The 27,127-nt window shown below is 37.9% G+C and overlaps 2 protein-coding genes across 2 annotated transcripts; one reads left to right on the plus strand and one right to left on the minus strand.

Moving 5' to 3' along the window:
• Positions 1–532: 532 nt before the first annotated feature.
• On the minus strand, positions 533–5,044 carry LOC147175224 (claudin-11-like). The gene is made up of 5 exons (XM_086073259.1): positions 4,881–5,044; positions 3,225–3,364; positions 2,897–3,129; positions 2,199–2,366; positions 533–1,220 (listed from the first exon to the last, which is right to left on the minus strand). Exons 3-5 carry the CDS (start codon positions 3,126–3,128, stop codon positions 970–972), a joined length of 651 nt encoding a protein of 216 aa, XP_085929385.1. The 5' UTR covers position 3,129; positions 3,225–3,364; positions 4,881–5,044; the 3' UTR covers positions 533–969.
• LOC147175225 (unconventional myosin-Va-like) lies at positions 832–26,780 on the plus strand. Its single transcript, XM_086073256.1, has 40 exons — positions 832–6,586; positions 8,757–8,867; positions 9,446–9,617; positions 9,978–10,122; positions 10,207–10,363; positions 10,537–10,680; positions 10,784–10,865; positions 10,943–11,050; positions 11,269–11,375; positions 11,446–11,711; positions 11,820–11,901; positions 11,983–12,123; positions 12,615–12,740; positions 13,084–13,167; positions 13,435–13,548; positions 13,717–13,814; positions 13,882–13,968; positions 14,619–14,727; positions 14,802–15,013; positions 15,094–15,250; positions 15,515–15,754; positions 16,697–16,945; positions 17,384–17,468; positions 17,532–17,674; positions 17,808–17,921; positions 18,067–18,198; positions 18,275–18,331; positions 18,466–18,693; positions 18,772–18,839; positions 18,912–18,986; positions 19,948–20,146; positions 21,116–21,209; positions 21,899–22,036; positions 22,141–22,295; positions 24,161–24,250; positions 24,331–24,481; positions 24,553–24,832; positions 25,843–26,017; positions 26,094–26,174; positions 26,267–26,780. Exons 1-40 carry the CDS (start codon positions 6,560–6,562, stop codon positions 26,417–26,419), a joined length of 5,436 nt encoding a protein of 1,811 aa, XP_085929382.1. The 5' UTR covers positions 832–6,559; the 3' UTR covers positions 26,420–26,780.
• Positions 26,781–27,127: the final 347 nt, after the last annotated feature.

Genomic DNA, 27,127 nt, shown 5'->3' on the forward strand with positions numbered 1-27,127 from the left:
CATGGCTGAAGGTGCTTTTCAAAATGTGGATAAGAACCTGATTGTTGATCCTTGTTTTTCTTACTGTAGATTGACATTACATGGCACACGTATTTTACTTTACTACAATAGTTAATGTGATAACTGTTTTGTAGCTGCAGTTGCGAAAAATGACATCAGGATTTTGAAACTTAGAACAAAGCGATTGACAAAAACTGTTTAATGTGTGGGAAATGGTTATGAAATCAATCCAATAGGACATGCACTGTCTCTCTTAACTCGTTCACTGCCATTGACGACTATAGACGTCAAAAAATCATTTTAACTATTTCTATTAGTTTAACTATTTTTTTTACTTTTGTTAACAAGAGTATGAAAACCTAGAAAAAAATTGTACACTTCGAACATATATAAAATTTGTGATTAATCGTGAGTTAACTAGTGAAGTCATGCGATTAATTAATTAACTAATATTAATCGCCCGATGCCCCTAATTTTTAATAACCTTTTCTTTTTTTAAAACAAAACAAAACATTTTTTGTTTAATTTTTAATATATATATTTATTTAATTCAATGAATGAGTTAAAGGGGAAATCAAGTCAAACAATAATATGATCAATGTGCATACAAATAATACATAGCCAAAAAGAAATAATTTTCTCAATGAAAGCAAGCCAGATTCAACATTTTTGATTGCTCAATAATTTGTAATATATAATAACACAAAGTATGAATTTACCAATAATACAGATTTGTGAAAAAAAAATATGAACGGCAGCTATATGCAAAAACGATCAAATTTAATCGATGTCTACAAACAATTAACACAAAAACATGTTTTTGATTTGACGTTTTGGCTGTGTGACTCTCAACATTTGTGCAATTTCATAGATGGAAAACAATAAACAAAAGTTGATTATTAAAATCTTGTGTCAGTCCACAGGGAGGGAGTCTGAAGGCCACACCCCTTCAGGACGCTTCCAAGGAAATCACAGAATCATCTCTTCGTATATGTAAGCAATTGGCATGGTTGGATCAACCACCTCCATGTTGACGTAGGGCTCGACCTGGCGTGGGCGGCACTCCTTCCACAAGGAGTAGGAGGTCAGGATGATGCCGCCCAAAAGTGACAAGGACACGCCCACCCAGGCGATATACAGTGGGGGCTTGATGGTCATCGGCTCTTTCTTCCCGTACATGACAGTGGTGATCCACACGGTGACAATGAGCCCGAACAGCCCTGACCACAAACAAGAACAAACATAGTGAAATGACGCCATGGCATCACCAGGTTTAATGGTTTCTGGATCTTCATTAGTTCTTGCAAAGGGCAAAAGCTAATCATTTGAACTATTTCTATTAGTTTAACTTTTTTTTCACTTTAGTTAACAAAGAGTATGAAAACCTAGATTTTTTTTAATTGTACATTAGAACAGATAAAATTAGTGAGTTAACTAGTGAAGTCATGCGATTAATTACGATTAAAAATGTTATCGCCTGACGCCCCTAATATTTAATAATCTTTTCTCTTCTTTTTTTTTAATCGTGTCAGGCGATTTAAATTTTTGATTGTAATTAACTACATGACTTTAATAGTTATTAACTCACGATCAATCACAAATTTGTAAATCTGTTCTAAATGTACAGTAATAATTTTTCTAGGTTTTCATACTCTTGTTAACAAAAGTAGAAAAAATGGTAAATAGAAATAGTTCAAATTAATTTTTGACGTCTATAGCCGTCAATGGCAGTGTTAATGGGATCCATAAAAGACAACAATATTTTTTGGGGGAATGAAACAATGAATTAAATGGCATTGCCATAGCCATAGCATTTAAACATCACCCCCGCCACCCCCCCCAAAAAAAATCTGCAGAATAATCGGCCAAATGTTGCAAATTTTTCTCTGTCCCATTACTTTTGTCTACTTCAAATGTCTTCAGTTAAAGCAGATTTTGCTCATTTTCATTTCAAGTCAATTGTGATGTTTTGAGAAAAAAAAGAGAATTGTGTTTATGTCCCAATTATTTTCATTGTTAAATAATATTGTGGGTTTGCAGCACTTGTTTTAGTGGCTTATTTGGGAAATTCTAAATGTCATTTGTGGACTTCTTTTGGGAAAATCGTGGAGCTTCATGTTGTGTTCAGTGAATTGCAGGTTGTTAAAGTTTGCATGAGGGAGGGGAATTTGGCATCAACGGGTCACAAAGGCGCTTACCGGAGATGATCATGAGGACTCCGGCAATGCCAACAGCGAGGTTCTTCTTGAAACCGCCGGCAAAGGAGCCTAGGTAGGTGCACAGACTGACCGTAACAGCAATCGCCAGGGCGACCAGACCCACGACAGAGCTTGTGACCATCAGGCCACTCGTGATCGGAATTTTATCTGCAAAACAGAAATGTGAGTGAAACTCAAATTCATATAATATCGCACTTAAAAAGGAACTCAACAGGAAGTGAGACTCTTGCTCGACCCCTCACTAAGATTTGAAACGGGCGCTAAATAAAATAAAAAAAATCTAGGTTTTCATACTCTTGTTAACAAAAGTCGAAAAAAATGTTAAAACTAATAAAAATAGTTAAAATTATTTTTTGATGTTTAGAACCGTCAATGGCAGTGAATGAGTTAAGATGGTACCAAACACATGCTTTTTTCCCCATATTAAAGCTTTCAACAAACATGCACTAAAATGTCAAAATTATGACCAGGATATGTAGACAGCATTTGTACTGTAGATACTAGTTTATACACGCACGTGTATGTGTGTGTATATATATATATATATATATAAAGCAGCAAACTCGTAAAAATTAAGAATAATGTAAACAAAAGAAAGAAAAAAATAATTTAAAATTAATAAACTGATTTTTAAAACTTTTCATCAATGTGATTTTTTAAAATATTATTATTCTTACCAATCGGGTCTTGGACGATGGGGTCTGAAGCTGAGCAAAGGCTAAAGTTGTTACCATCGACACTGTACAGGCAGGCCCCCCATGGGCCTATGGACTTTTCTACTTTTATATATTTGCAGTTCTCGCCCAACTCGCACAGACTAATCCATTTGCCGTCTATCGTAGCGTATAAAATGCCTGCCACGCCCAGCAGGCTGACCCCCAAAAAGCTTTCCAGCACAATCTTGGCCATGCTGTAAAAAAAAAAAATCACACAAAAAAATCCAATGATATTAAATCCAAGTAAGCAATCCCGGCTGACATAATCACAAATGTGGTGCTGTCTTACGTGGAGTGAAACTTGTCAGGTGTAGATTGTTTTGTAGAGAAGAGAAATGAGTGAGGAGACAAACCCAAACTTATCAGCCAATTAGAGACTCAGTCGTCAGTTCACGTGCACCAATTTTCACCTGCACTATATACCGCCCTCTGTTGGTCAAAAGAGAAAGAAGATAAGCTATAGGTCATTTGCACTGTAAATGGAAATAATAATAATAATAATAAAACTGTGGATGTAATTTCCATGAATAGAGATTAAAATTACTTCAGGTTTCTCCTTACTACTCAATACACAATTATCATTAATTAAGCGGTTACTTTTACGTTGCTGAAGTTTTTTTTCAATGTAGGAAATGTTAAAGGTGGTCAAACAGTAGACCTCCTACTGCCCCTTATAATTGGAATGAATGAGAGAAGCTTTGTTTGAAAAACAAACATGTCCGACAGACAGCTACACTCATGCATTAAAAAATTTAAATGCTAGCTCAGTTAAAAAAAAAAAAAAAGGTAACAATTTGCATGCATCTTAGTTTTTAAGTGAAAACTGATCCATCATTGCATAAACATAAATAAATGTTAGACACACTGCATTCAGTACAAACATCAGAATTTGTTTTGCATTCTACAATCTTAATGAGTTGAGAATTTTAAGTATGTAAAAACAACTCATTAAGTTACAGTAACAAGTCACAAGGGTCTGGGATCGAACCAACAACCTCTTACCACAACCACTAAGCCAGGCCACCCCATGGCAACTGCCATCTGCAATCATTTATACAATGAGATTACAGATTTATGATCAAACTTGGGAGAGAAAAACATGCCAGGAAAGAGTGTACATTGACATTCCACTAACAAAACAAATTGTGGCCTCCATGAAATAAAAGACATAAACGGCCTTGAAAAGATGAACAATTTTCCAATCATACTGGTCAGACTGATTCAATGTCACAAACATTCATGCGATTCTCTAGCCACCTCTCTCTTTCTCTCCACAGAGCAGACCAAATTATTAATATATTATAAGTTACCAATGATTGCAATGTGTACATTCAGTGTTTTATGCATTTTACTAAACACATGAGTCGTCTTTCTTTCTTTTTTTTGTGCGTAGAGAGATAAGATTGTTTTTTGGCAAACATGGCAGTATAGTGTTATAAATATTCTGTCCATTAATGATGTAAGTTGGATCAATGTATCACTTTATTGGTCTTATTGTATATAAAAATGATTGCTTGGTTAGGGAGGAAACTTTATGTATTCATATATGAAGAAAAAAAACACGCAGACACTTAACACGCATCAGTGAACTGCATTCTAGACAATAAACTGACAATGTGTATGTTCGAAAAGATGTTACAGAAATCGATCCATGCCAAACAGCCAACCTGCAACCAAGTCCAGTTTTAATGACACAAACCAGCACAAATGAAACAATTTCAGGAAAAGTATTTGCCCCCGATCAGATTTTGCGGGCTGGGGCCAGTTTCATGCAATTTCTCAACTTAAGAATGAGGAGTTCCAACAGACAGAAAAAAAAAAGAAAAAAAATTAAATTTGAACATCCACATAGTCAATCTGATGACCGGTGGTTGTCTTATTCATTTAGCTATTGCTAAGAATGACAGTTCAACAGCAGTGAATCACGGAATGTAGTCAGCCTTACCCTTTTTTCTCTTTCGTTCTTGCTCGGAAGATGGTGGAATTCGCTGTGTCTCGAAGTCACGGCACACACAGATCATGTACGCGCATCCTCACTGCCCGTGCCTGCCTATAAAGACGCTTGTGCACTAACCACACCCAGTTCTCCCCCAAACACACTCCCCACCCGAGCAACGGATCTCTACCAATAAGTTTTTGTGTTTTTTTCATTTTATATAGATCTAGAAGATATTTTAAATTTTTGCTACTGGTCTATAAATCACCAAATGGTTTGGGTCCTGAATATAGAAAGTTTAAAATTTTTGATTAAGGTATTTTAAACATTTTTAAATACTGTTGTTTATTTTAATTAGTTTAGAAAACAACTTATTTCTTTACTCTTAAATATTTTTAAATATAGTTTTTTTTTTGTTAATGTGTTTTAGCATTGTCAATGTATGTTCTTTTAATGTATTTTTTTTTGTGCAAATTTTATTTTCTCTGCTTTGTTTTTGAATCTGTTTGTTGATGCTTTTAAGCAAATTGAGTTGCCTTGTGTATGAAATGTGGTATAGGAAAAAACTTTGACCATTAACTCATTCACACCCAGCCATTTTCACTGAAGCAATCCCCTTCGCTCCCGGCTGTTTTACTGGATTTTTACTGATTTTGCAAGGGCCACACAATATTGTGTTCTATTGCTATAAAAAAAAAACATGGAACCTACTAAAAGAAAGATTAGAGTCTCTTCTTCATCAGGAGAAAAAGTATACTTCTATTTGTTTCCGTTTTGCATTCTACAATTTGTTTGTGAAAAGTTGTTCAATAATAATAAATAAAAACAAAAATCTGCAAATTTACTACTGTTTGCACTGGTAGATGACAATTTTCTCAAATTTTAGGGTCAAAATGCCCCCCATTTAGAGGCAGCCGAGCCCTGCTGTGACATAACATTTAACTACAAAATATTGGTGTATTCAGCGCAGAAATGTCCTTTAATATGCTTGTTTGGTCCGGACCAAATGTGGACTTTTTTTTTTTTTCGTTTGGTGCCGTTTACATTCACAATGTGCTTTTTTGTTGCTGTTTTGTTTTGGTGCATTCACACAGATATATGGTCTGGCGAACTCACGCCAACCTGCACTGAAGGTAAGTGATGGTTTCACTACGCCGCCCAAATTCTAGCAGGTTACTTTTTAGGCTTTTAAGGCCTTTTGTGGTGTTAAGTTCTCGTCTTGGCCACCAAGGGGCGCTCCAGTTATGTTTTTGTTTCTAATGTGCAACGATGATATCTTAACCTGCGATTTAGCGTCAAGTTCAGTGGGCAATGATATGGAATTCCACAACTCTGACCTAACTCTACTTGTTTGAAATCCTATCTTCTGTGGGATTTCAATAGTGGGATTTACATATTATAGTACTGTATTCAAATTTAAAGATGTATGGAGCTGTGTACATTTCGATGGGCACTACCTTAAGCCAATTTGCCCGAAATTGCAACATTTATTGAACACTTTTAACTGTATTGTACGTTAAATGGATCCCTTTCTACTCGCTGCAGATACAATCTCCCTTTCAGCCCGCCCCACACGTTTCCATTTACTTTCATGGTGAAGGCTGCCTTGACGGTGTCTTTACAAGTGGAAGCTACTTTGCTGCTCGGAGAGGGGTTTGAGGATTTGCTTTTCATTTTTGCTTTACGTCATGGCAGGTCCAGAGCTTTATACCAAGGTAAGCTTATTTTTCTACATTTATCACTCAACTGGCTTCTCTGTGCTTTGCTTGAAACTCCCTTGTCTCCTAAATGCAGACGGGGATATTAAGTTATTCTCCCCTTTTATATTTATCTGTCGGACACTTAAAATAACACTTGTGGAACGTTATACTCGGTTGACTGTTCTCATTTCAAGCATCTAGTGCAGTGATATGTCCTCTGCTTACGACGGTACTGACATAATGTTTCCAGGTTACGAGCGGGGCGCATTAAGCTAACTTAAAACTATCTAAAAAATAATAACATTAAGCAATGAAGCACCAAGTCAGACTTATGATAGCCTGTGCAGTGAGGCAGCAAAACTGATTGTGAACCAGTTTCACCTGCTGTTGTGCAAATGGAACAAGCAAAGGGCAAATGAGAGTTATCAAGACAACTCCACGATTCAGCATTGGCAAGGGGTTTTCTGTCCTCATCCATTACGGCTGATATTTTTTTTGGGGGGGGGGGGGGGGGGGAGAGACACTTTTTTTAATTTGCCAGAAGAATGGCACGTTAATGCCAAGGCAAGAAGAAGGTTTGCTTTGTCTCCCAGCACAGTGGCAAGAACATGGTAGAGATACCATACCAGGAAACAGACCAGGACCACTAGGAGATGTGAAAGGGGGGCCAAAGGAGGACAACAACCCAGTAGCAGGACTGCTATACTCTGGTGTGCATGGAAGAACTGAAGGCGAACTGCCAGAGCCATATTAACTCATTCAATGCCATTGACGGCTATAGATGTCAAAAATACTACCCCCCCCCCCTCCTTTTCCCCCTTTTTGAGAGACCTCAGTATTGTTAATTTGGTAATTTTACAGATTCGACATGTCATCATTGCTCTCTCTTTTTAAAACATTTTTTTTAATTATTATTTTTTTATTTTGTGTGCGTGCGTGTGAGTGTGGACTCATTAGTTCACCTGTAACCTATTAAAAATCCCATACCGTTCACCTAAACCGAATACTTCAGAATCCAGCTCGAGTCGTGAGGTTGTCAGGAGACCCAAAGAAGGATCAAAGAGAGTGAAATCTAGCACCGACCAGACATCACCTACTACCCACCGGGTTACCAACCAGAGTCTTTCACCAACCCCAGAAACATCTAAATTCCAACAAATTAGGGAGACCAAAGGAGAGACTGAGGAAAGGAAGGAAGGATAGATGAAGCAGAGTGAGATCCACAGACATCAGCCTCCACCGATTAAACGACCAGAGGAAGAAGCAGATTTTGTTTGAATTTCGATAGATGCTGGTGTGGTGGATCTGGCATGCATGAAAATCTCCACCATAGAGGGGAGCCGTTGACCCCGGCCAGGACAGAGCAAGCACAACCCCCCAGGCCACGGCAGCGCCAAGGGACAACCCCCGGGACCCGCATAATCTTTTTTTGAAAAAGAAAAGATAATTAAAAATTAGGGCGTCAAGCAATTACATTTTTTAATTGTAATTAATCGCATGACTTCCAATAGTTAACTCATGATTAATCACAAATTTTATATCTGGTCTACAATACATTTTTTCCCTAGGTTTTCATACTCTTGGTAGCAAAAGTGGAAAAAAAAAGTTAAACTAATAGAAATAGTTAAAATTAATTTTTGACGTCTATGGCAGTGAATGAGGTAATGATTGACAGCAAATTTTCGCTGGCACCCTGTGCTCTTCATGGATGAGTATCACAGATCACCATGTGGTACGGGAGGACATCCCAAGACCCACTGTGAGACCATATGATGGTGCTGAGGTACCCCCCGGGTACCTTGCGAGGCCTCATGTGGCTGGAGTGTATCAGCACTTCCCGCATGATGAAGGCACTGATGTCATGGACAGGGCTGCCCGTCCCCCAGACCTTAATCCAATTGAGCACATCTGGGACATCATGACATTCCATCCACCAATGCAACGTAGCGCCACAGTCTTACTCAAATATCAGATTTTGTACAAAGTGCGAATACTTTTGCAACCCCCTGTTAGTGATTGGCTATTATGTGTTTTGACCTACATGCAAATTTGTCATAGTAACATGATTCAGTCGTAAATCCTTATATTGTACATGCATTCTGGTATTATCTGTTTTTATATGTACTCTGTAAGTGGATTTAAGGTTGGATGGTTGTGTGTGGTTTCTCCCACCCTTGTCCAACAGCATGCCCGTGTGTGGCTCCCGGATGCCGTGGAAGTGTGGAAGTCAGCCAAGCTAGTCAAAGATTACGCTCCTGGCAACCAGACGTTATTTCTACTGCTGGACGATGGCACTGTAAGTCACATCGGACAATGGAGTGTATACAGAAAATGAACACACCCCTGTTAAAAAAAAAAAAAAAAAAATTGGTGTATTTATGGTGTATTGAAGCATCAATTTAATTTGCGGAAGGTTTAATTTTTTTTAAGTAAGCTAGGACAGCTTCCTACAAATTGTAAAAAAAAAAAATGCAAAAACATCTCTTTAAACCACCATTGTATTTATGCACAATATGTATTTTCAAATTGCTGCCAAAAACAAAACAAAAAACATTTAAAACTTTTTTTGTTTTATGATATCAACTGGGTGTGTTCACATCTATAGTCACTCAACTTGTGAGAGTAATGAACAAAGTGTAAAAAGTGCATGCACCATAGAAGCTTTACAAGAGCAGGGCAGACATTGAACACATTGGTTGAAGGAATTTGGGCTGAGTTGGGGCATGCAGGTGGAGTGACTTGAGGCAAAGTTATCTTGCGCAAGAAAATTGCTTGGTAGTTAAAAATCACCCTGTCTTATGTTGAGTTTAATAATCCTTCGGCCACTATTTTCAGTTCTGACTTGCTCCAAAGTTTGTGTCTTGTGCTTTATAGGAGGCGGAATACCAAATAGACCCCAGAACAAACCATCTTCCACCACTAAGGAACCCCAACATCCTGGTGGGGGAAAACGACCTGACGGCTCTCAGCTACCTCAACGAACCGGCGGTTTTACACAACATCAAAGTGCGCTTCATCGACTCCAGGCTGATTTACACATACTGTGGTAATGAGCGTCATCTGGTTTGACTCACACTATCTCTGTCACTGCAGACTTTGGAGTCTTGCTCACTGTATGTGTGACGAGTACTGTCGGGCAGGTTGCTCTTAAAGGAGCGCACACACATTTATTAACATACTGTACTGCCACGCCCATAAGAACGCCTGCACAATCTAATGAGAATACAAGGCTGTCTTTACAAATAGTTTATAAACAAATAAAGCTCCGTTTAGATCACTGTCAGAGAGGTATACCTTTTTTAGATGATTTTGGATCTCAAATGGTCATAAAGCCATGCTTAGAATGATCATTCAAATGTGGAATATTGTCATTTCGACTCACTGAGATCTTGTCTGCTATAAACAGGCATTGTTCTTGTTGCCGTCAATCCGTACGAGAGTCTGCCCATCTATGAAGCTGACATCATCCACGCCTACCGTGGGCAGAACATGGCCGACATGGACCCCCATATATTTGCCGTGGCTGAGGAAGCGTACAAGCAGATGGCCAGGTGTTCTTCAGACAGAATCGTTGGTTTTAGTACCACCTGAGGATTAGTCTTATTGCTTCAAATCTGTCTCGCATTTTCATGCAGAGATCAACAGAACCAGTCCATTGTGGTGAGTGGGGAATCAGGAGCTGGCAAAACCGTCTCTGCCAAGTATGCTATGCGCTACTTTGCTACGGTCAGCGGCTCCTGTGGTGAGGCTGATATTGAGGAAAGAGTACTGGCCTCCAATCCCATCATGGAGGTGATGTTTGATACCACAGAATACATGAATTTATATAGACCATTGTCGAATACTATGAGGTACATTGTCACAGTCTATCAGATTCAATAAGAGACTTATACTTTGCAAAAATTAAACATGGTGAAGTGTCCAATCGTAAATGTTATGTCGAGGCTTCAATGTATTACTTTCAGGCTCTTGGGAATGCCAAAACGACGAGGAATGACAACAGCAGTCGTTTTGGGAAGTACATTGACATCGGGTTTGACAAGAAGCATCGTATCATTGGGGCTCACATGAGGACATATTTACTGGAAAAGTCAAGAGTTGTTTTTCAGGTACATTCCATGTTCATAATGGCGTACATTCCTTATTGATGTTTTTTTTCTTTTCTGCAACATGAATTCATATGCTGTAATTACATGTCTGCTTTACCTTCAGGCCCATGGAGAAAGGAACTATCATATATTTTATCAGCTTTGTGCCTCCTCACATTTACCAGAGTTTAAACCCTTCAAATTAGGTAAGTTGAATGTAAAAATATATTGATTTAATCATGATTTGCAAATGGTATGACTGATTTGTTTTTACTCCATCAAGGTGATGCAGATGATTTCCACTACACTAACCAAGGTCACAATCCAGTTATTGATGGAGTGGATGATGTCAAAGATTTGTGCAACACAAGGAGAGCGTTTTCACTATTAGGTGAGTTGTTAGTTTGTGTGCGTAAAGTACATCCCGTTGTTTCCTTTTAAAATCAACATTTTCTGTGGCGTACTGTGGCAAAATATTCCCACGCATGTTGGCTGCAAATGAGATCTGTCAATGTGCGCACACATTTTTTTTTTTTACTGTTTTAATTTGAATTGCTGACAGTGTTTCTGTACAAAAAAAAAAAGGAAACATTTTCACTCCCTTTTTAGGAGTCAGTGAAAGCCATCAGATGGAAATTTACCAGATTCTGGCAGCTATTCTTCACCTTAGCAATGTGGTGGTGAACGATCATTCCGGGGACAGAAGCAGCATTTCGGTAAACAAAAACACAAGAGTGGAGGTTTACAAAGTGAGGCTACTTCTGTTTTGACCTTATTTGCTTTCAGCCAGACAATCTCCACTTGCTGGTGTTCTGTGAGTTGATGGGGGTGCCCTGTGAAGAGATGGCCCACTGGCTCTGCCACAGGAAGCTCCAGACCACCACAGAAACATACGTCAAGGGCGTCTCCAAGACCAATGCGGTCAATGGCCGAGACGCACTCGCCAAGCACATTTATGCCCGGCTCTTCAGTTGGATTGTTGGCTGTATAAACAATGTGCTCAAATCGGTAGTTAAACAACACTCATTCATTGGCGTTTTGGATATTTATGGGTAAGTTGTTATCATCCTGTTGTAGCTCTTCTTTGTTTTATTTTGACAATAATATTTTGTCCTTTTGTTTGACTTTTTCCACATTTTCCATTTATTTCTTTTCCCTAGGTTTGAAACCTTTGATACCAATAGCTTTGAACAGTTTTGTATCAACTACGCCAACGAGAAGCTCCAGCAGCAGTTCAACCTGGTATGTTTATTGATCTACAGGCTTTATTTTCCTAGTCATAATATTGCGTGTGTGAAACACAGTCGCCGTCTGTGCCTCCAGCATGTCTTCAAACTGGAACAAGAAGAGTACATGAAAGAGGAGATTCCATGGACCCTGATTGACTTCTATGACAACCAGCCATGCATCAATCTCATCGAGGCAAAGTTGGGCATCCTGGACCTTCTGGATGAGGAGTGCAAAGTAAAATGCTTAAAATTTACCGCCGAGGAGATGATCTTTTTGGGGTTGTCAATGGTTTGCTTGTTTGTGCATTACATGACATACAGTATAATTCTGTTTTTTGTTTTTTAATGATGGATGGTACCAATTTGGTGAGAATCCAAACATTGTCATTGAAATATGAGTGTTACAAAGATCCTCTACTTTTATAATGGGAGATTTCTTTATAGAATTTGCATTGTGTATGCAGAATATGAATTTATTTGGCCTGATTTCCCAAATTTTGCAGCAGTTTAAATTTAATATTAAAATATCAATGTAACATCTTCACATTCTAATGTATTGTACTGTGCTATTAAGAATTTCCTTCTTTTTTTTTGTAAGGATGATTCAAACAAACCTTTACCTCATTCAAGCTGTTTAGATCTGCAAGTGCTTTCCACAGGCTGAGCCTCCATGTTGTTTTGAGTAAAAGGCAGTGGCTAATGTGTCAATTCTTCGTGTTTCCATAGATGCCACAAGGCTCCGATGGCACATGGTGTCAGAAAATGTACAACAACCTGTTGAAGCAGAACGCTCACTTTGATAAACCGAGGTTATCGAACAGTGCTTTCATCATCCACCACTTTGCAGACAAGGTAGATAATGCTTAAGTTTTGGTATTTAAAAAGAAAAAGGGGGAAAAAAAGACAGCATTTTTGTCCTTTTTTTAAAAAGCACTTTAAATCTTGGTTTATTCTCACAAGCTCATGTCATTAGAATATGTTCCATGCATTGCATCATTTCCCTTTGCAGAACAAGCAGTGTTGGAATGGAAGCATGGGTGACTCAAATGTTCTCATTAGTTTTAATGCCAATGCCAACATTAACTTCTTTTACCCCACATTCAGTTGTACTGTTAGCAACACAGTTTAGTCAGCTAGCTTCAGCATGATTATTATGACCATTGCTCATGTTTTCCCCCCATAACTTTGTGCCTAGGTGGAGTACCAGTGTGAGGGTTTCCTGGAGAAAAACAAGGACACAGTCAATGAGGAGCAAATACACGTCTTACAAAAGAGCAAGGTGAAAACGTGTGGCCACCGCTTGCCGTGGTGTACAATAGAAGAATGCCCTTTTATAGTCGTAAAGGAAGTCATTGTCAGTACCCATTCAACTTAGAATCCAGTTGGAAATTCATACTTGATGTTATTATGCACGCACACCCTGGAATTGTTGTGCCAGCACTATTAGAGGAAATACAGCAATGCATTCCAGTTCATGTTGTGGTGTAAAGCCAACACTGCCACCCTGTGGTGTCTGACATAAACGACTTTTTACTTTTGTTCTCAGTTTGATTTCTTGCTGAAGCTCTTTGTGGGTATTGGGAAGGCAACAAGTTCTGCCAGCAATGCGAGAAGATCTGGTCAGTCACAGAGAAGTAATAAGAAGACGACGGGACTGCAGGTGAGGTCAGAAATTGGGTGATCAGTACAATTTTAACTTTTATAATAAAGCTCAATCACAATCCCTCTCTCTTTTTGTTTGGCAAAATATAACAATATTTATAATGACTGTGATGTTTATGTCAGCCTTCTTTCGTTGTATTTAATGTTCATCACCTCTGTTGTACAGTTTCGACAGTCTCTACATTTGCTGATGGACATGCTTAATGCTACGACCCCTCACTATGTACGGTGCATTAAACCAAACGACCATAAAGTGCCATTCAGGTAAAGGAGAAGATAATGATTTCACTGGCATCACTCTGGTTTGATTACTGTGTTCTATTTAATGAAGCTTGGACCCTTTGAGGGCAGTGCAGCAGCTACGAGCATGTGGCATCCTGGAAACGATCCGAATCTCAGCAGCTGGATTCCCATCCAGGTAGCAACTCAGCAGGCACATCTGAGAAAATGAAACTGTAGATGTTAACTCATTCACTGCTATTGACGGTTATAAACGTCAAAAATTCATTCTGTTTCTATTAGTTTATTTTTTTCCCACTTTTGTTAACAAGAGTATGAAAACCTCAATTTTTTTTTTTAGAAATACAGATATAAAATGTGTGATTAATCGTGAGTTAACTATTGAAGTCATGCGATTAATTACAAATTAAAAAAATTATCGGCTGACGCGACTTAAAGATTATAAAAAATTCGGGCGTCAGGCGATTAAATTTTTTAATTGTAATTAATCGCATGACTTCACTAATGAACTCACGATTAATTAACAAAAGTAGAAAAAATGTTAAACTAACAGAAATAGTTCATCGTGAGTTAATTATTGAAGTCATGCGATTAATTACAATTCAAAATTAGGAGCGTCTGGCAATTAAAATTGTAATTAATTGCATGACTTCATGAGTTAATTAATCACAAATTTTATATCTGTTCTAAATGTACAATAAAAAAATGTAGGTTTTCTACAAAAGTAGAAAAAATGTTAAACTAATAGAAATAGTTCAAATAAATTTTTTACGTCTATAGCAGTCAATGGCAGTGAATGAGTTAAATACACAATACCAAATGTTGCAGATGGACCTATCAGGAATTCTTCGGTCGTTACCGGGTCCTTATGAAGCAAAAGGATGTGCTCCCTGATGTAAAACAGACCTGCCAAAATCTCCTAAAAAAGCTCATCCAGGTGTAAATTATAGGCAAGACCTCACTCGTAACTATGTCTATATTGATTATGCTATTTTCTGGTTTTGTTCTCAGGACCAGAACCAGTATCAGTTCGGTAAAACCAAGATCTTCTTCAGAGCTGGCCAGGTGGCCTACCTGGAAAAGCTGCGTTCTGAGCAGCTACGAAAGGCTTGTGTCAGCATCCAGAAGACTATCCGCTGTTGGCTGGCACGTACAAAATACCTGAGGATGAAGCAATCTGCCGTCACCATTCAAAGACACGTGCGAGGTCACCAGGCACGCTGGTGAGCCGACTGATTCGCAAACAGTAGAAGAATACAATTGACATGAAACATGACCAATGCTTCCCCCCCGCCCCCTTCAGTTATGTTCATTTTCTGCGGAGAACAAAAGCAGCTGTTGTCGTTCAACGTAATGCTCGAATGTGGGCGGCCAGAAGACGCTACCGAAAGCTGCGCTCTGCAGCTGTCGTCATTCAGTGCTTCTTCAGGGCGTATGCAGCCAGAAAGCTGTACTATAAGGTAATATAGGCAAGAACTAATTATGTTAAAAATGAGTTTTGTTGATATAGCTTTCTCAAGTCTGACAGTCATCTGAAGACTTGCCAAAGACACTCCAGAATCTTCTATTAAAGTCTTTCCAGAAAAGTGAAAAATGTTATTTATAACTACAAAAGGGAGACCAACTAAATCTGTCTCTCTTAAAAACAAAAAAAACTCCCTGTGGCTTAACTATGACCTTTTGCACTTCTTCTTGCCATGAACTCATTTATGTTCTCTTTACAGATTTTGTATGAGCAAAAGGCTTTGGTCATTCAAAAGTGGGTGAAAGGCTGGCTGGCCAGGCAGCATTATCAACGTACTCGGGCAGACATCATCCTGCTGCAGTGTTGTGTGCGTCGCCTACTGGCCAAAAGGGAATTAAAGAAGCTCAAAGTTGAGGCGCGCTCTGTGGCGCATCTCAAGAATCTCAACGTTGGCATGGAGAACAAAATTATGCAGTTGCAACATAAGCTAGACGAGCAGGTGAGAGAATTGTGTTGCAGGGTATGTTGGTATTATGTAGGATGTCATTGTAATCAGTCGCTGGGCTAGATTTGCAATGCTAATATGGGAGATGAACAGTATTTAAATATATTTAATGAAACTAAATAATAATAATTAAAATAAATAAATATAATAAACATAAATAAGTCATTCACTGCTAATGACGGCTATAGACGTCAAAATTTCATTTAAACTATTTCTATTAGTTTAAAAAAAAATCTACTGCTGTTAACAAGAGTATGAAAACCTATATTTTTTTATTGTACATTTAGAACAGATATAAAATTTGTGATTAATTGTGAGTTAATTAGTGAAGTCATGCGATTAATTACAATAACAATTATTTGCCTGACGCCCCGAATTTTTCATAATCTTTAAGTCTTGTCAGGCGATTAAATTTTTTTATTGTAATTAATCGCATGACTTCAATAGTTAACTCACAATTAATCACACATTTTATATCTGTAATTCAAAAAAAATATTTATCTAGGTTTTCATACTCTTGTTAACAAAAGTGGAAAAAATGTTAAACTAATAGAAATAGTTCAAATAAATTTTTGACGTCTATAGCCGTGAATGAGTTAATAAAAATAAGATAAAGTGCAATATCGTGTTTTTAATGCCTTGCTCAAAAGTGCCTCAGCATTTCTCAGAAAATGAGCTGGTGTCCCGTGTCTATATTATGTCCTTTTTATGAGGCTAATTCCTTTCAATGCATGTTGGAATTTGCAGAAATTACTCATACTAACTCAATTAGGTGCATGAAATTACGTCCCGTTTCATGTTACCGCCCTGAATTTTGTTCAAGTGTGAGATATGGATGCCGACGATGAGAAAACCAGACAACTTTCCTTAAAACACATTGTAGCTGGGCGTTGCCGTCGCATCACATGCAAACCATGTGTTTGCATGCCCCCCCAGCACAAAGACGTCAGAGAGCTGAGCGAGAGACTGAATGCGGCGGCCAAGTCCCAAGATATGGAGAGAGAGCGACACAGCAAAGAGATAGAAAACCTTCAGAGATCCGAGCAGAAGGCCAGAAGCAACGCGGAGAAGCTACCTTCGCTAAAGGAGCAGCTCTCTTTTCTTCAGCGGGAGCTGGAGAACACGCGTAGTGAAAAGGAAGTCCTGGAAGATCAGAGTAACGTCGACAAGGAGCAGACACAACAGGTGAGATTTCTCTTTTTTTTTTAACTTTATTATTTTATGTGTTCATGGATTTGTTTTGTTGTTTGTGTCGCCAAAGGTCAGTGTTGAGTCTACTACTGTATGCTGCTGCTACGGCTGCATGACATTTTGTTAGATGGAGAACAGCTGCATGTGTTCTTTTCTTCATAATTATATATATATATATATATATATATATATATATATATATATATATATAATAACAGCAATTCACTACTACTCCTAAAATAAGGAATATAAATAAACAAGAATGTTGCCTGAGGATTTCACAAATCAGCAATATTTTGTAGCTTGCCTTTAAAGTTCATAATTTAAAAAGGTACACCGGCTTGCACAACAAAAACAATACAAGTATTAGTAATATTATTACTGTTTATTTTTTTTTGTTTCATCTTCTGAGCTGCCTTAATTTGCTGTCAGGTGGTAGAGGAGCTAAATATGAAGAATGGTTTGCTGAATGATGAAAAGGAAAAGCTCATCCTGGAACAAAAACAACAACTAACAGGTAAAATGCAAATTGAAGCTTCAATGTGTTTCTAAATGACCAAAAACAAACTGATGTTATCAGAGATTGAAGCCCAGGTAGGAAACACTGAAAAACTACAGAAAGCGTTAAGTGAAGAGCGTTCCCGGTACCAAAACCTGCTGGGTGAACACTTGCACCTACAGGAGCTGCATAAAGACCTGAAAGGGGAACTGGAGCTTAGGCTGGTGAGGCAACTTAAAAAAAAAATATCTATATATATATATATATATATATATATATATATAATAAGTGTCTGTGGATGTTTTTTCCTACAATGGACCAAATTTCGTCAACTTGGTCCACTTTTTTCATTGACAGAGTCCAAGCAAGTCGTCTGTCAAGATATCAGAATCCAACTACACCAGTAACTTGCCTGAATGTGGTCAAATGATTGGCTCTACGAATGGACAGGGCAGCTCAGTGGACAAAGCGGTAATGTAGTAAACCAGACAATAACATACATTATGTAACTCATCATGTTTTAAATTTAGATTAGCTGGCTGAAATTTCTATAAACCACAATGTCTGCCTGAAGTGCGGAGACATGGATATTGGTTGATGTCTACTTAATCTGCAGGATGAGACCGCCTCCACTGTAGACCTGCCACTTATTCTCAAGCTCCAGAGAAGAGTGAGGGAACTGGAGAGGGTCAAACAATCGCTACAGCGGCAGATGGATGAGATGGAAGCCCAAGAGGAAGAAGCCAAGGTATGTCCTCAACAATTTTAGTAGTGATACATTTGTTGCTGTTTTCACTGTTTTTTTTTTTAATTTCTGGGCAAAGGATGTGGAGGAGGCAATAACTGTCGGCAGAGCAGAATTGGATTTGGAAACACTTAAGGTACAATATTGAATACATGTTTGGCAAGTAAAGAATGTCATACACTAAACATTGTCAACAGAAGATTAATATGATAATAATAAAAGCACGATTGCGGTATGTAATGCTTTTGTCAACAAAATGATTTCATTTAGCGTCAAGAGTTGGAATCTGAGAATAAGAAGTTGAAGCAGGACTTGAGTGAGCTGCGCAAGTCTTTAACCGACGAGAACAGCGCGCTGATGCCCCCTGCTGTGGGCACCACGACTTACAACGTACTGCTGGAACAACTCACCTCTTCTACCGATGAGCTTGAATTGCGAAAAGAGGAAGTGCTTCTTCTCCAGTCACACATAGTCCGCCAAGAGGCTATGAAATACAAGGTCACATTCAAATACTACCATTGAAATTTGGTGGTTTTCATCTTGGGGTAATATTTTCTTATTAACTGCCACCTTCAGGACTCTGCACTCGGAGAGGGTGTGAGTTTAGATCTCAGAGATGTTCCCTCATTTCAAGATATTGACAGGTAAAAACCAGACCTCCTCATCTTCATTTGAATGTTAGTAATCAAGTGTCCTTTATGATGTTTACCTGGCAGGTCCACTGACATCCATACGTTGAATGAGGATGGAGAGTTGTGGCTGGCTTACGAAGGCTTGAAGGAGACCAACAGGTGTTTTTGATGTTTCTGATGTTGTTGTTCAACATGATCAAACTAAAAAGTACTTCATGCGTCATGGCTGGATATACACTGCAGGTCTCATTTTAATCCTGATAAGTATCTTAGTTTGATAAATATTATTCAATAAATAATAAATTTAACCGAATTATTTTGCTTATTCAGTTATTAGCATAGCATAGCAATGATTAGGCAACCGGAAACATTTCTTGACAATAATATGTTATATGTGACCTCACTAGTATAAACATGACATTCTGATTAATATTACTTTTGTGTAATATGAGTTATGTAGCAAAATCCAACCGTTTTTATCCTTCTCAGAGGGTGGCCATTTTGCCACTTGCTGTCGACTGAAGATGGCATCACAGTTGCTTAGGGTTCAGGCAACGACCAATCACAGCTCACCTGTTTTCTGAAGCTGAGCTGTGGTTGGTTGTTACTCCGATGCCATTTTTTTTTTACTCGACACCTAGTGGCAAAATGGCTGCCTTCTGATATTGATAAAAATGCTGGATTTTGCTGCTTAACTCGTATTCCACTTTAACGCAATATTAACCAGAATACCGTGTTTAGGCGAGTGGGCTGCATAGAACATATTATTGTTAATTAAAAAAAAAATGTAACTTCCAATTTAACATATTTTGGTGATATTTAATTGTCATTGCTTTTGATGTAATTAAGATTAACTGCAAGTGTTTTAAGTATGTTTGTGTTGTCTGGGCTGTATATACACCACCAAACAGGGTATATTCTGTTGACGTCACATTCAATTTGACGGATTATATATAGATCTAGGTATAGATCTGTAGCCATCAGATTCCATGCATGATGATATCTGAATTGTACCACTTAAGAGCAAAAAAAAAAGAAAAAATTACAAAATTGACTTATGTCACTTGAAACAGTGTCAATCCATCCCATGTAACCAAGACGCTATGACTTGAAATCCCAGGCTTCTGGAGTGCCAGATGCAGAAGCTGGAAAGGCAGCAAAGTGAAAGGTATGAGAACCTGCTGGAGGTGGTGAACACGCTCAAGCAAGAAAAGGAGCAGCAGCAGAAACTGTTGGATCAGACTTTGCTCCTGCCTGAAGACGCTCGCATTGAAGCGGGCCTGGAGCTCGAAATTACTCGGCTCACTCGAGCAAATCTGGTCGGTTTACTCTCTGGCACAACTGTCACAATGCCTTTTATGGTGGTGTTAACTCTTGTATGGAAAATAATAGCATGCAATGGACACAATTAACTCATTCACTGCCATTGACGGCTATAAACGTCAAAAATCCATTTGAACTATTTTTTATTAGTTTAACATTTTTTTCCACTTTTGTTGAAAATCTAGATTTTTTTATATTGTACATTTAGTTTTGTACATACAATTTTTGATTAATCGCGAGTTAACTAGAGAAGTCATGCGATTAAAAACTTTTAATTGCCTGATGCCCTGAATTTTTGATAATATTGTCTTTTTTTATTTTTTTTTATTCATTCACTGCTGTTGACGGCTATAAACGTCAATTAGTAAAATAATAGTTTAACATTTTTTTCCACTTTTGTTAACGAGTATGAAAACCTAAATTTTTTTATTGTACATTTAGAACATAATTTGTGATTAATCGCAAGTTGTGAAGTCATGTGATTAATTACAATATTTTTTTTAAATCGCCTCTTGCCCGTAATTTTTAATAATCATTTTTTTCTTCTTTTTTTATGAATTTATGGCGGTGAGTGAGTTAAGGGCAAAAATGCTAGTGTTTTGAGAATGCTCAGTTTTGATTGAGGTGACAGTTTTTAAACATGGTTTATTGCTACAGTTGTCGTTTGCAGTTTTTTGGAACTGTCCATGTAGCTAAATAAGGTCATGAAAATATCAGAGTACAGTTCTACAACTCTACCTACAACCACAATGTCATTTACCAGACATCATTCAGTTTTCCCCTCATGCATACTAAGAAAATACACTTAACAATGTCCATCTACAAACAGGAAAAGAAGTATCTAAAAAGTAAACTTTATTTAAATATTTGTATTTCCTCTTCCTTTTGTTTTTACAGTTGTCTTGGGTGTGTATGGAAGTGGTGTTTCCCCTTTTCTCTAATCCAGTATGTCTGCATATTTGCAGGAGCTCATGGAGCAACAGGACAAACAAGACAAGACTATTGCCAATTTGAAAAAAGACCTTCAGCTGTACATGAAAAGAGTAGAAGAGTTTCAAGGTAATCAATCCCATCAAACTGAAGGCCACAGTTGTTCGCAGTTCAGTATTTAATTGTCATCACATAATGGCAATGTACTTTTGGACCTTCTATAATAAATGTTAACTCATTCACTGCCATTGACGGCTATAGACGTCAACAAGAGTATGAAAACCTAGAATATTTTTTTTTTTACTGTACATTTAGAAAATATATAAAATTTGTGATTAATCGGGAGTTAACTAGTGAAATCATGGGATTAATTATGAAAAATTCCCAATTTTTTCTAATCTTTTCTTCTTTTTTTTATCAAAAAAAAGTATTTTAATTATTTTTGTTTTATTTGTAATCTTTTAAAAAAAGAAAAGATTATTAAAAATTAAGGGCGTCAGGCGATTAAATTTTTTAAATCATAATTAACAGCATGACTTCACTAATTAACTCACGATTAATCACAAATTTTATATCTGTTCTAAATGTACGATAATAAAAACATTTCTAGGTTTTAATACTCTTAACAAAAGTGGGAAAACTGTTAAACTAATAGAAATAGTTCAAATGAATTTTTTACCTCAATGGCAGTGAATGAGTTAAAAAATGCATTTCACAAAATTTATTCAAACAAAGCACTTTATGTCCATCCGAGTTGTGATGTTTTGCTCTACAACAGTTAACACGCATTAACTGTGTTTCTTAATGGTCCTGTCTAGCTCAACAAAGGAAAACATCCATTGGGACAAAATCTCCCGGTACAGCGGTGAGTATACCTCGCAAGGAAAGGGAGTACCAAGGAATGTTGGAGTACAAAGAGGGTGAAGAAAGCCGCCTTGTGAAAAGTCTGATTTTAGGTATGACAAACCTATCTTGCTTGAGTAAATAATTGTTTCAAGCTCCCTGTAAAAATGCTCGAATGTGAGCATCTGATTGTGTTGCTCGGAACTGTTCATTTCAGACCTCAAGGCCCGTGGCGTTGCTGTTAGCTTCCTTCCTGGCCTTCCTGCTTACATAATCTTTATGTGCCTGCGATACGCCGACAGGGTTAACGACGATCAGCGGGCCAGTACATTGCTCATTTCTGTGCTCTCCAGCATCAAAGGAGTCATTAAGGTTCAGTATAAAGTAAACGGGTACCGTTCAATGCACACCTAATTAATAGGGGTGAGAATCTTTTAATGTCTCACGATTCGATTCCGATTTTTGGGCCTGCGATTCGATTCAGAATCGATTTTCGGTTATGAACGATTTTTGATTCCAAATGATTTGATTGACAATGATTTTTGCTTCAATTTATAGATGTGCAAGGAATCGTAATAATCTACTCCAGTCAGTTGTTAGCATTAGCGAGCTACTCGCGGCACTTTTGTCACTCAAAAGAACGGCTACAAAAAAACAACTTTTATTGGAATAAATTGATTGTGACAACTCTCTAACGTGGCTCCAACTTAACAGTGTATCAGACCGCGTGAAACCACACTGCCCCTAAGTGGCCAAATCGAGTACAACATGAACAGCGCTCCCAATAAAGGCACACACAAACAAAGGCAAGACGGTATAAAATAATTTAAATAAAATTGATTTTGGGACATTTAAAATCGTACCAAATGAGAATCGATTTTTTTTGGGGGGGCACACCCCTACTAATTAAGTATGCATATGCTTTTAATGCAAGTCCTTTTTAGCTCAACAAAAATGTGCACATTTTACTCAGTTAGTAAAAACTAGGGCTCAACCATCAGAACAGGATTTGCTGAGGCTGATGCTGACCCAAATTAACCTTTGCACTGCGAGATGAATTCTCGCGGTATTTGAGAATTCACAAACTCCCGAGAATACATCTTGTACCGAATCCGTTGACTCCCACCGATCCGAACCACCAGTCACAGGGTGACATTTTGTTTGGGGGCTTTAGACGTCAAAAATTAATTTGAACTATTTTTATTAGTTAACTAGTGAAGTCATGCAATTAATTATGATTATTTTAATTGCCTGATGCCCCTAATTTGTAATAATCTTTTCTTAAAAAAAAAAAAGAAAGTTATTAAAATGTAAAAAAAATTAATAAAATTACTTAAAAAAAAAAAGTAGAAAAGATTATTAAGAGCGTCAGGCGATTACATTTTTTTTGTAATTAATCGCATGACTTTAGTTAACTCACGGTTAATCATAAATTTTATATCTGTTCTAAATGTACAATACAATTTTTTCTAATATTTCATACTCTTGTTAACAAAAGTGGAAAAAATGTTAAACTAATAGAAAAAGTTCAAATGAATTTTTGTCGTCTATAGCCGTCAATGGCAGTGAATAAGTTGATGCTTACAGTAATTAAGTTATGCAGTACAGGCAGAAAATACTTTGTGTGTGTGTGTGTGTATATATATATATATATACATATATATATATATATATTATTATTCTTATTATTTTAACCTTTACAAATGAAACAAAAATCTGCAAAAATCTGCAGATTTTTTTTTTGCCCCCTGCCAATTTTTTTATAGGGCAGATGTTTAATTGTCATTATCTTTGTCTTCGGTTATAATCTCTAATTTAAATAAATGAAATACAGCTAATGTAAGCCGATGAATTAATCAGTCAGGCGCTAACAAAAGCTCACACATTACTACAGGACTCATAAGTTTGCAACTCTAATAAGCTGCAATACGAGCACTGTGCCCAAAATGATGCTTTTACTAAGAAAATAATCATCACTTTTGACCATCTTTCCTAAATAAGACGGAATATAGGTTGTGTGTGGCAGTCTTCTCTTAGTATGTTGCCGTTCAATTCTACACAACTGAAATGCAATTAATATTAATTTAGAATCTTTAGTTACATTTTCAGCCTGAAATTTCATCCATAAGCCAGCACCCTTAACTTTTTGTGAGTATAGCAGAGTTCAACCTATTTGGGTAATTTGCAGTGCTGTTGCCTGAATGTGCCACCGGTGATTGTTTCTATTGTTTCTATAGAAGAGAGGAAAAGATGTTGACGTGTCGTCTTTCTGGTTATCCAACACAAGTCGGCTACTTCACTGTCTGAGGCAGTATAGTGGCGATGAAGTAAGCATGAGTCTATAATGAGACTGCAAAGTTGGACCTAAAGACCCATTTGACTATTTTCTGCCAAACTCCTTTTGCAGACGTTCAAGACGCACAACACTGTGAAGCAGAACGAGCATTGCCTGACCAACTTCGAACTGACGGAGTACCAGAATGTTTTTGTTGACCTCGCCGTCCAAATTTACCGCCAGCTCATCAAAAGCATGGAGGACACCCTGCAGCCTCTCATAGGTGACGGGAAAGAGCTCACATGGCATGTATGCATCAATCCGAAGGGTTCTGACCGGGTTTGTCATGTGCAGTTTCAAGCATGTTGGAACATGAGACGATCCAGGGGATTCTAGGCTCCAAACCGACAGGTCTGAGGAAAAGGAGCCCGAGTTCCCCAGAGGAAGAGGTTACGGTGGAAGTCCTCTTGCAGCAGCTTGGGCTCTGGCACACCACCATGATTCAACATGGGATGGACTCTGGACTCATTGGACAGGTGGTCCGGCAGCAGTTCTATATCATATGCGCTGTCACCTTGAACCACCTGCTGCTCAGGAAGGACATGTGCTCATGGAGCAAAGGGCTGCAGATCAGGTAGCGGTACTGACATTTTAAACAGGAAAGTAGAGTAGAATGGTTTCCTTTTTTTGTGTGTGCAAAAATCTCGCATTTGAACAGGGGTGTGTAGACATTTATTTATTTATTTTTAATATGCTGTACCCAAGTTTTACAAGTGGAAAGAAAATAGTATATGATGTTTAAGATTTCTTGGGACTGAATTTGGCGTAATTTATTTGATAATTTTTTTAAATTGTTTATTTCATGATTTTATTTACAGTATGAGGTGTTATTATTCAACAATAGCTGAATTTTCACACTTATATTTCATTTTTATTTTATTTGACGTTCACGCTCTGATTTAAAGGAGAAGTCAACCCCCCCAAAATGTATTGACAATAATATGTTCTATGCATCCACACTAGTCTAAAATACGGTATTCTGGTTAATATTGCGTTAGTGGAATATGAGATAAGCAGCAAAATCCAGCAGTTTTTATCAATATCAGAAGGCGGCCATTTTTGCCTCTAGCTGTCGAGTGAAGATGACATCACAGCTCAGCTTCGGAAAACAGATGAGCTGTGATTGGTGGTTACCTGAGCCCTGCGCAACTGTGATGTCATCTTCAGTCGACAGCAAATGGCAAAATGGCCGCCCCCTGAGATGGATAAAAGCAGCTGGATTTTGCTGCATAATTCATATGACACAAAAGTAATATTAATCACAATGTCATGTTTAGACTAGTAAGGTCACATATAACATATCATTGTCAAGAAATGTTTATGGTTGGCTTTAAAAAAAAAGAAGAAAAAAAAAAGAATTTACCCACCAGTTGCTCAGTACTTGATGTTTTTTCACCAAGTACTTTTTTTACTCTTAAATAATTATTACTTTTTACTTTTGCTTGAGTCATATTTCTCTAAAGCAACAGTATTTTTGGCTGCTCTACCCACCTCTGGTCACAATATAGACAACAGTTTGCACTTAATGCCTGACCTTTTATGTGCACAGACCCTGACCTGTGTCCTCACTGCCTCTGTGGTCAGGTACAATGTGTGGCAGTTGGAAGAGTGGCTGGAGGAGAGGGACCTGACCGGCTGCGGCGCCAAAGAAGTGTTGGAACCTCTCGTACAGGCCGCGCAGCTGCTGCAGGTCAAGAAGAAGACAGAGGCCGACGCTCAGGCAATTTGCAACATGTGCACGGACCTCACGACTGCACAGGTCCATCATCGGCATCGTCGCGTTTTTCTTGCCATACGTCACTTTTGCTTTGCTCATCATGTGTTCTTCATCGCAGATTGTTAAAGTGTTGACGCTCTACACGCCAGTGATTGAGTTTGAAGAGCGCGTGACAACCACATTCATAGCAACCATTAAAGTGAGTTGTAATCATGCATACGTGTGCAAGAGTGCAGTTATGCACTTTTACGGTCCTCAAATTATTAACCTGTTCCATTTTGGGCCATATAGGACATCTTGAAAGACAGAGAGGAGTCATCTACATTGATGATGGACGGCAAGAAAATATTTTCTGTAACGCTTTCCTTCTCGCCCTCATCTGTGGCGCTGGAGACAATTCAGATCCCCGCTAGCCTAAATCTGGACTTCCTCAACCGCATCTAGAACCACCTTTTAACACAGTGGTGTGCTATTTATCATATTTGTATCTAACTTTTTAATTCACGTGCCAAATAAATGTAAAAAAAAGAAAAGGCTATTTAATTAAGGAAATATATACAAGAGACTTTAAAGTATATTTAGTGGATAAGCAAGTGTTGATAATAAGTTGAATGTATATAAAAAGTAGAAAGTCTGGTATTATGATTGTTTTTAATGCTGTCATTTTTTATTTTTGTCATCGCAAGCATCACTTGACAGATAAACTCGTATTCATCCAGGAAATGAACATGACAAATGTTATCAGACAGGTTCGTACACTCCAAAACTCATCTGTTTGTCCGTTGCATAAAATCTTTCAAAAGTTTTTGAGGCATTTTATTTAACAAGCTGAATATGCACTACAAAATAAACTACAATAGGGGGTAAAAAGACGACTTGGGACTTGGTCACCGTGAAGTGATTTCTCTCTCGCTCTCTCCGTATGAGTTGAATTAGCTGAATTGTGTAAAGGCTTCCTGTTACGTATTGTAAATCTCCCGAGGAGCTTTATGGTATTTGTATCCGGATTCTTCCGCTTTGGATCCTTGAACAACGAGCTGCGCGTCACAAGACAGGTGGGCGGAGTCTGCTGTCACAGGCGCAACAGGTGAGAGGCTCCCGCCGGCAAAGTCAAGTTGTCAAGGAAAAGACTACAAACCGGGGGGCTGTTTC

The sequence above is a fragment of the Leptonotus elevatus genome, chromosome 4 (assembly GCF_054856555.1).
Source record: "Leptonotus elevatus isolate MCC_2025b chromosome 4, RoL_Lele_1.0, whole genome shotgun sequence".
Lineage (NCBI taxonomy): Eukaryota > Metazoa > Chordata > Actinopteri > Syngnathiformes > Syngnathidae > Leptonotus > Leptonotus elevatus.

Excerpts from the sequence above, each read along its gene's own strand:
- LOC147175224 (XM_086073259.1), bottom strand. The coding sequence starts at position 3,128 with ATGGCCAAGATTGTGCTGGAAAGCTTTTTGGGGGTCAGCCTGCTGGGC. Across the intron at positions 2,367-2,896 it reads CATCGTCCAAGACCCGATTG|ATAAAATTCCGATCACGAGT; the intron begins GTAAGAATAATA and ends TCTGTTTTGCAG. Across the intron at positions 1,221-2,198 it reads AGTCCTCATGATCATCTCCG|GGCTGTTCGGGCTCATTGTC; the intron begins GTAAGCGCCTTT and ends GTTTGTGGTCAG.
- LOC147175225 (XM_086073256.1), top strand. The coding sequence starts at position 6,560 with ATGGCAGGTCCAGAGCTTTATACCAAG. Across the intron at positions 10,364-10,536 it reads CCTCCAATCCCATCATGGAG|GCTCTTGGGAATGCCAAAAC; the intron begins GTGATGTTTGAT and ends TATTACTTTCAG. Across the intron at positions 26,018-26,093 it reads CGGACCTCACGACTGCACAG|ATTGTTAAAGTGTTGACGCT; the intron begins GTCCATCATCGG and ends TCTTCATCGCAG.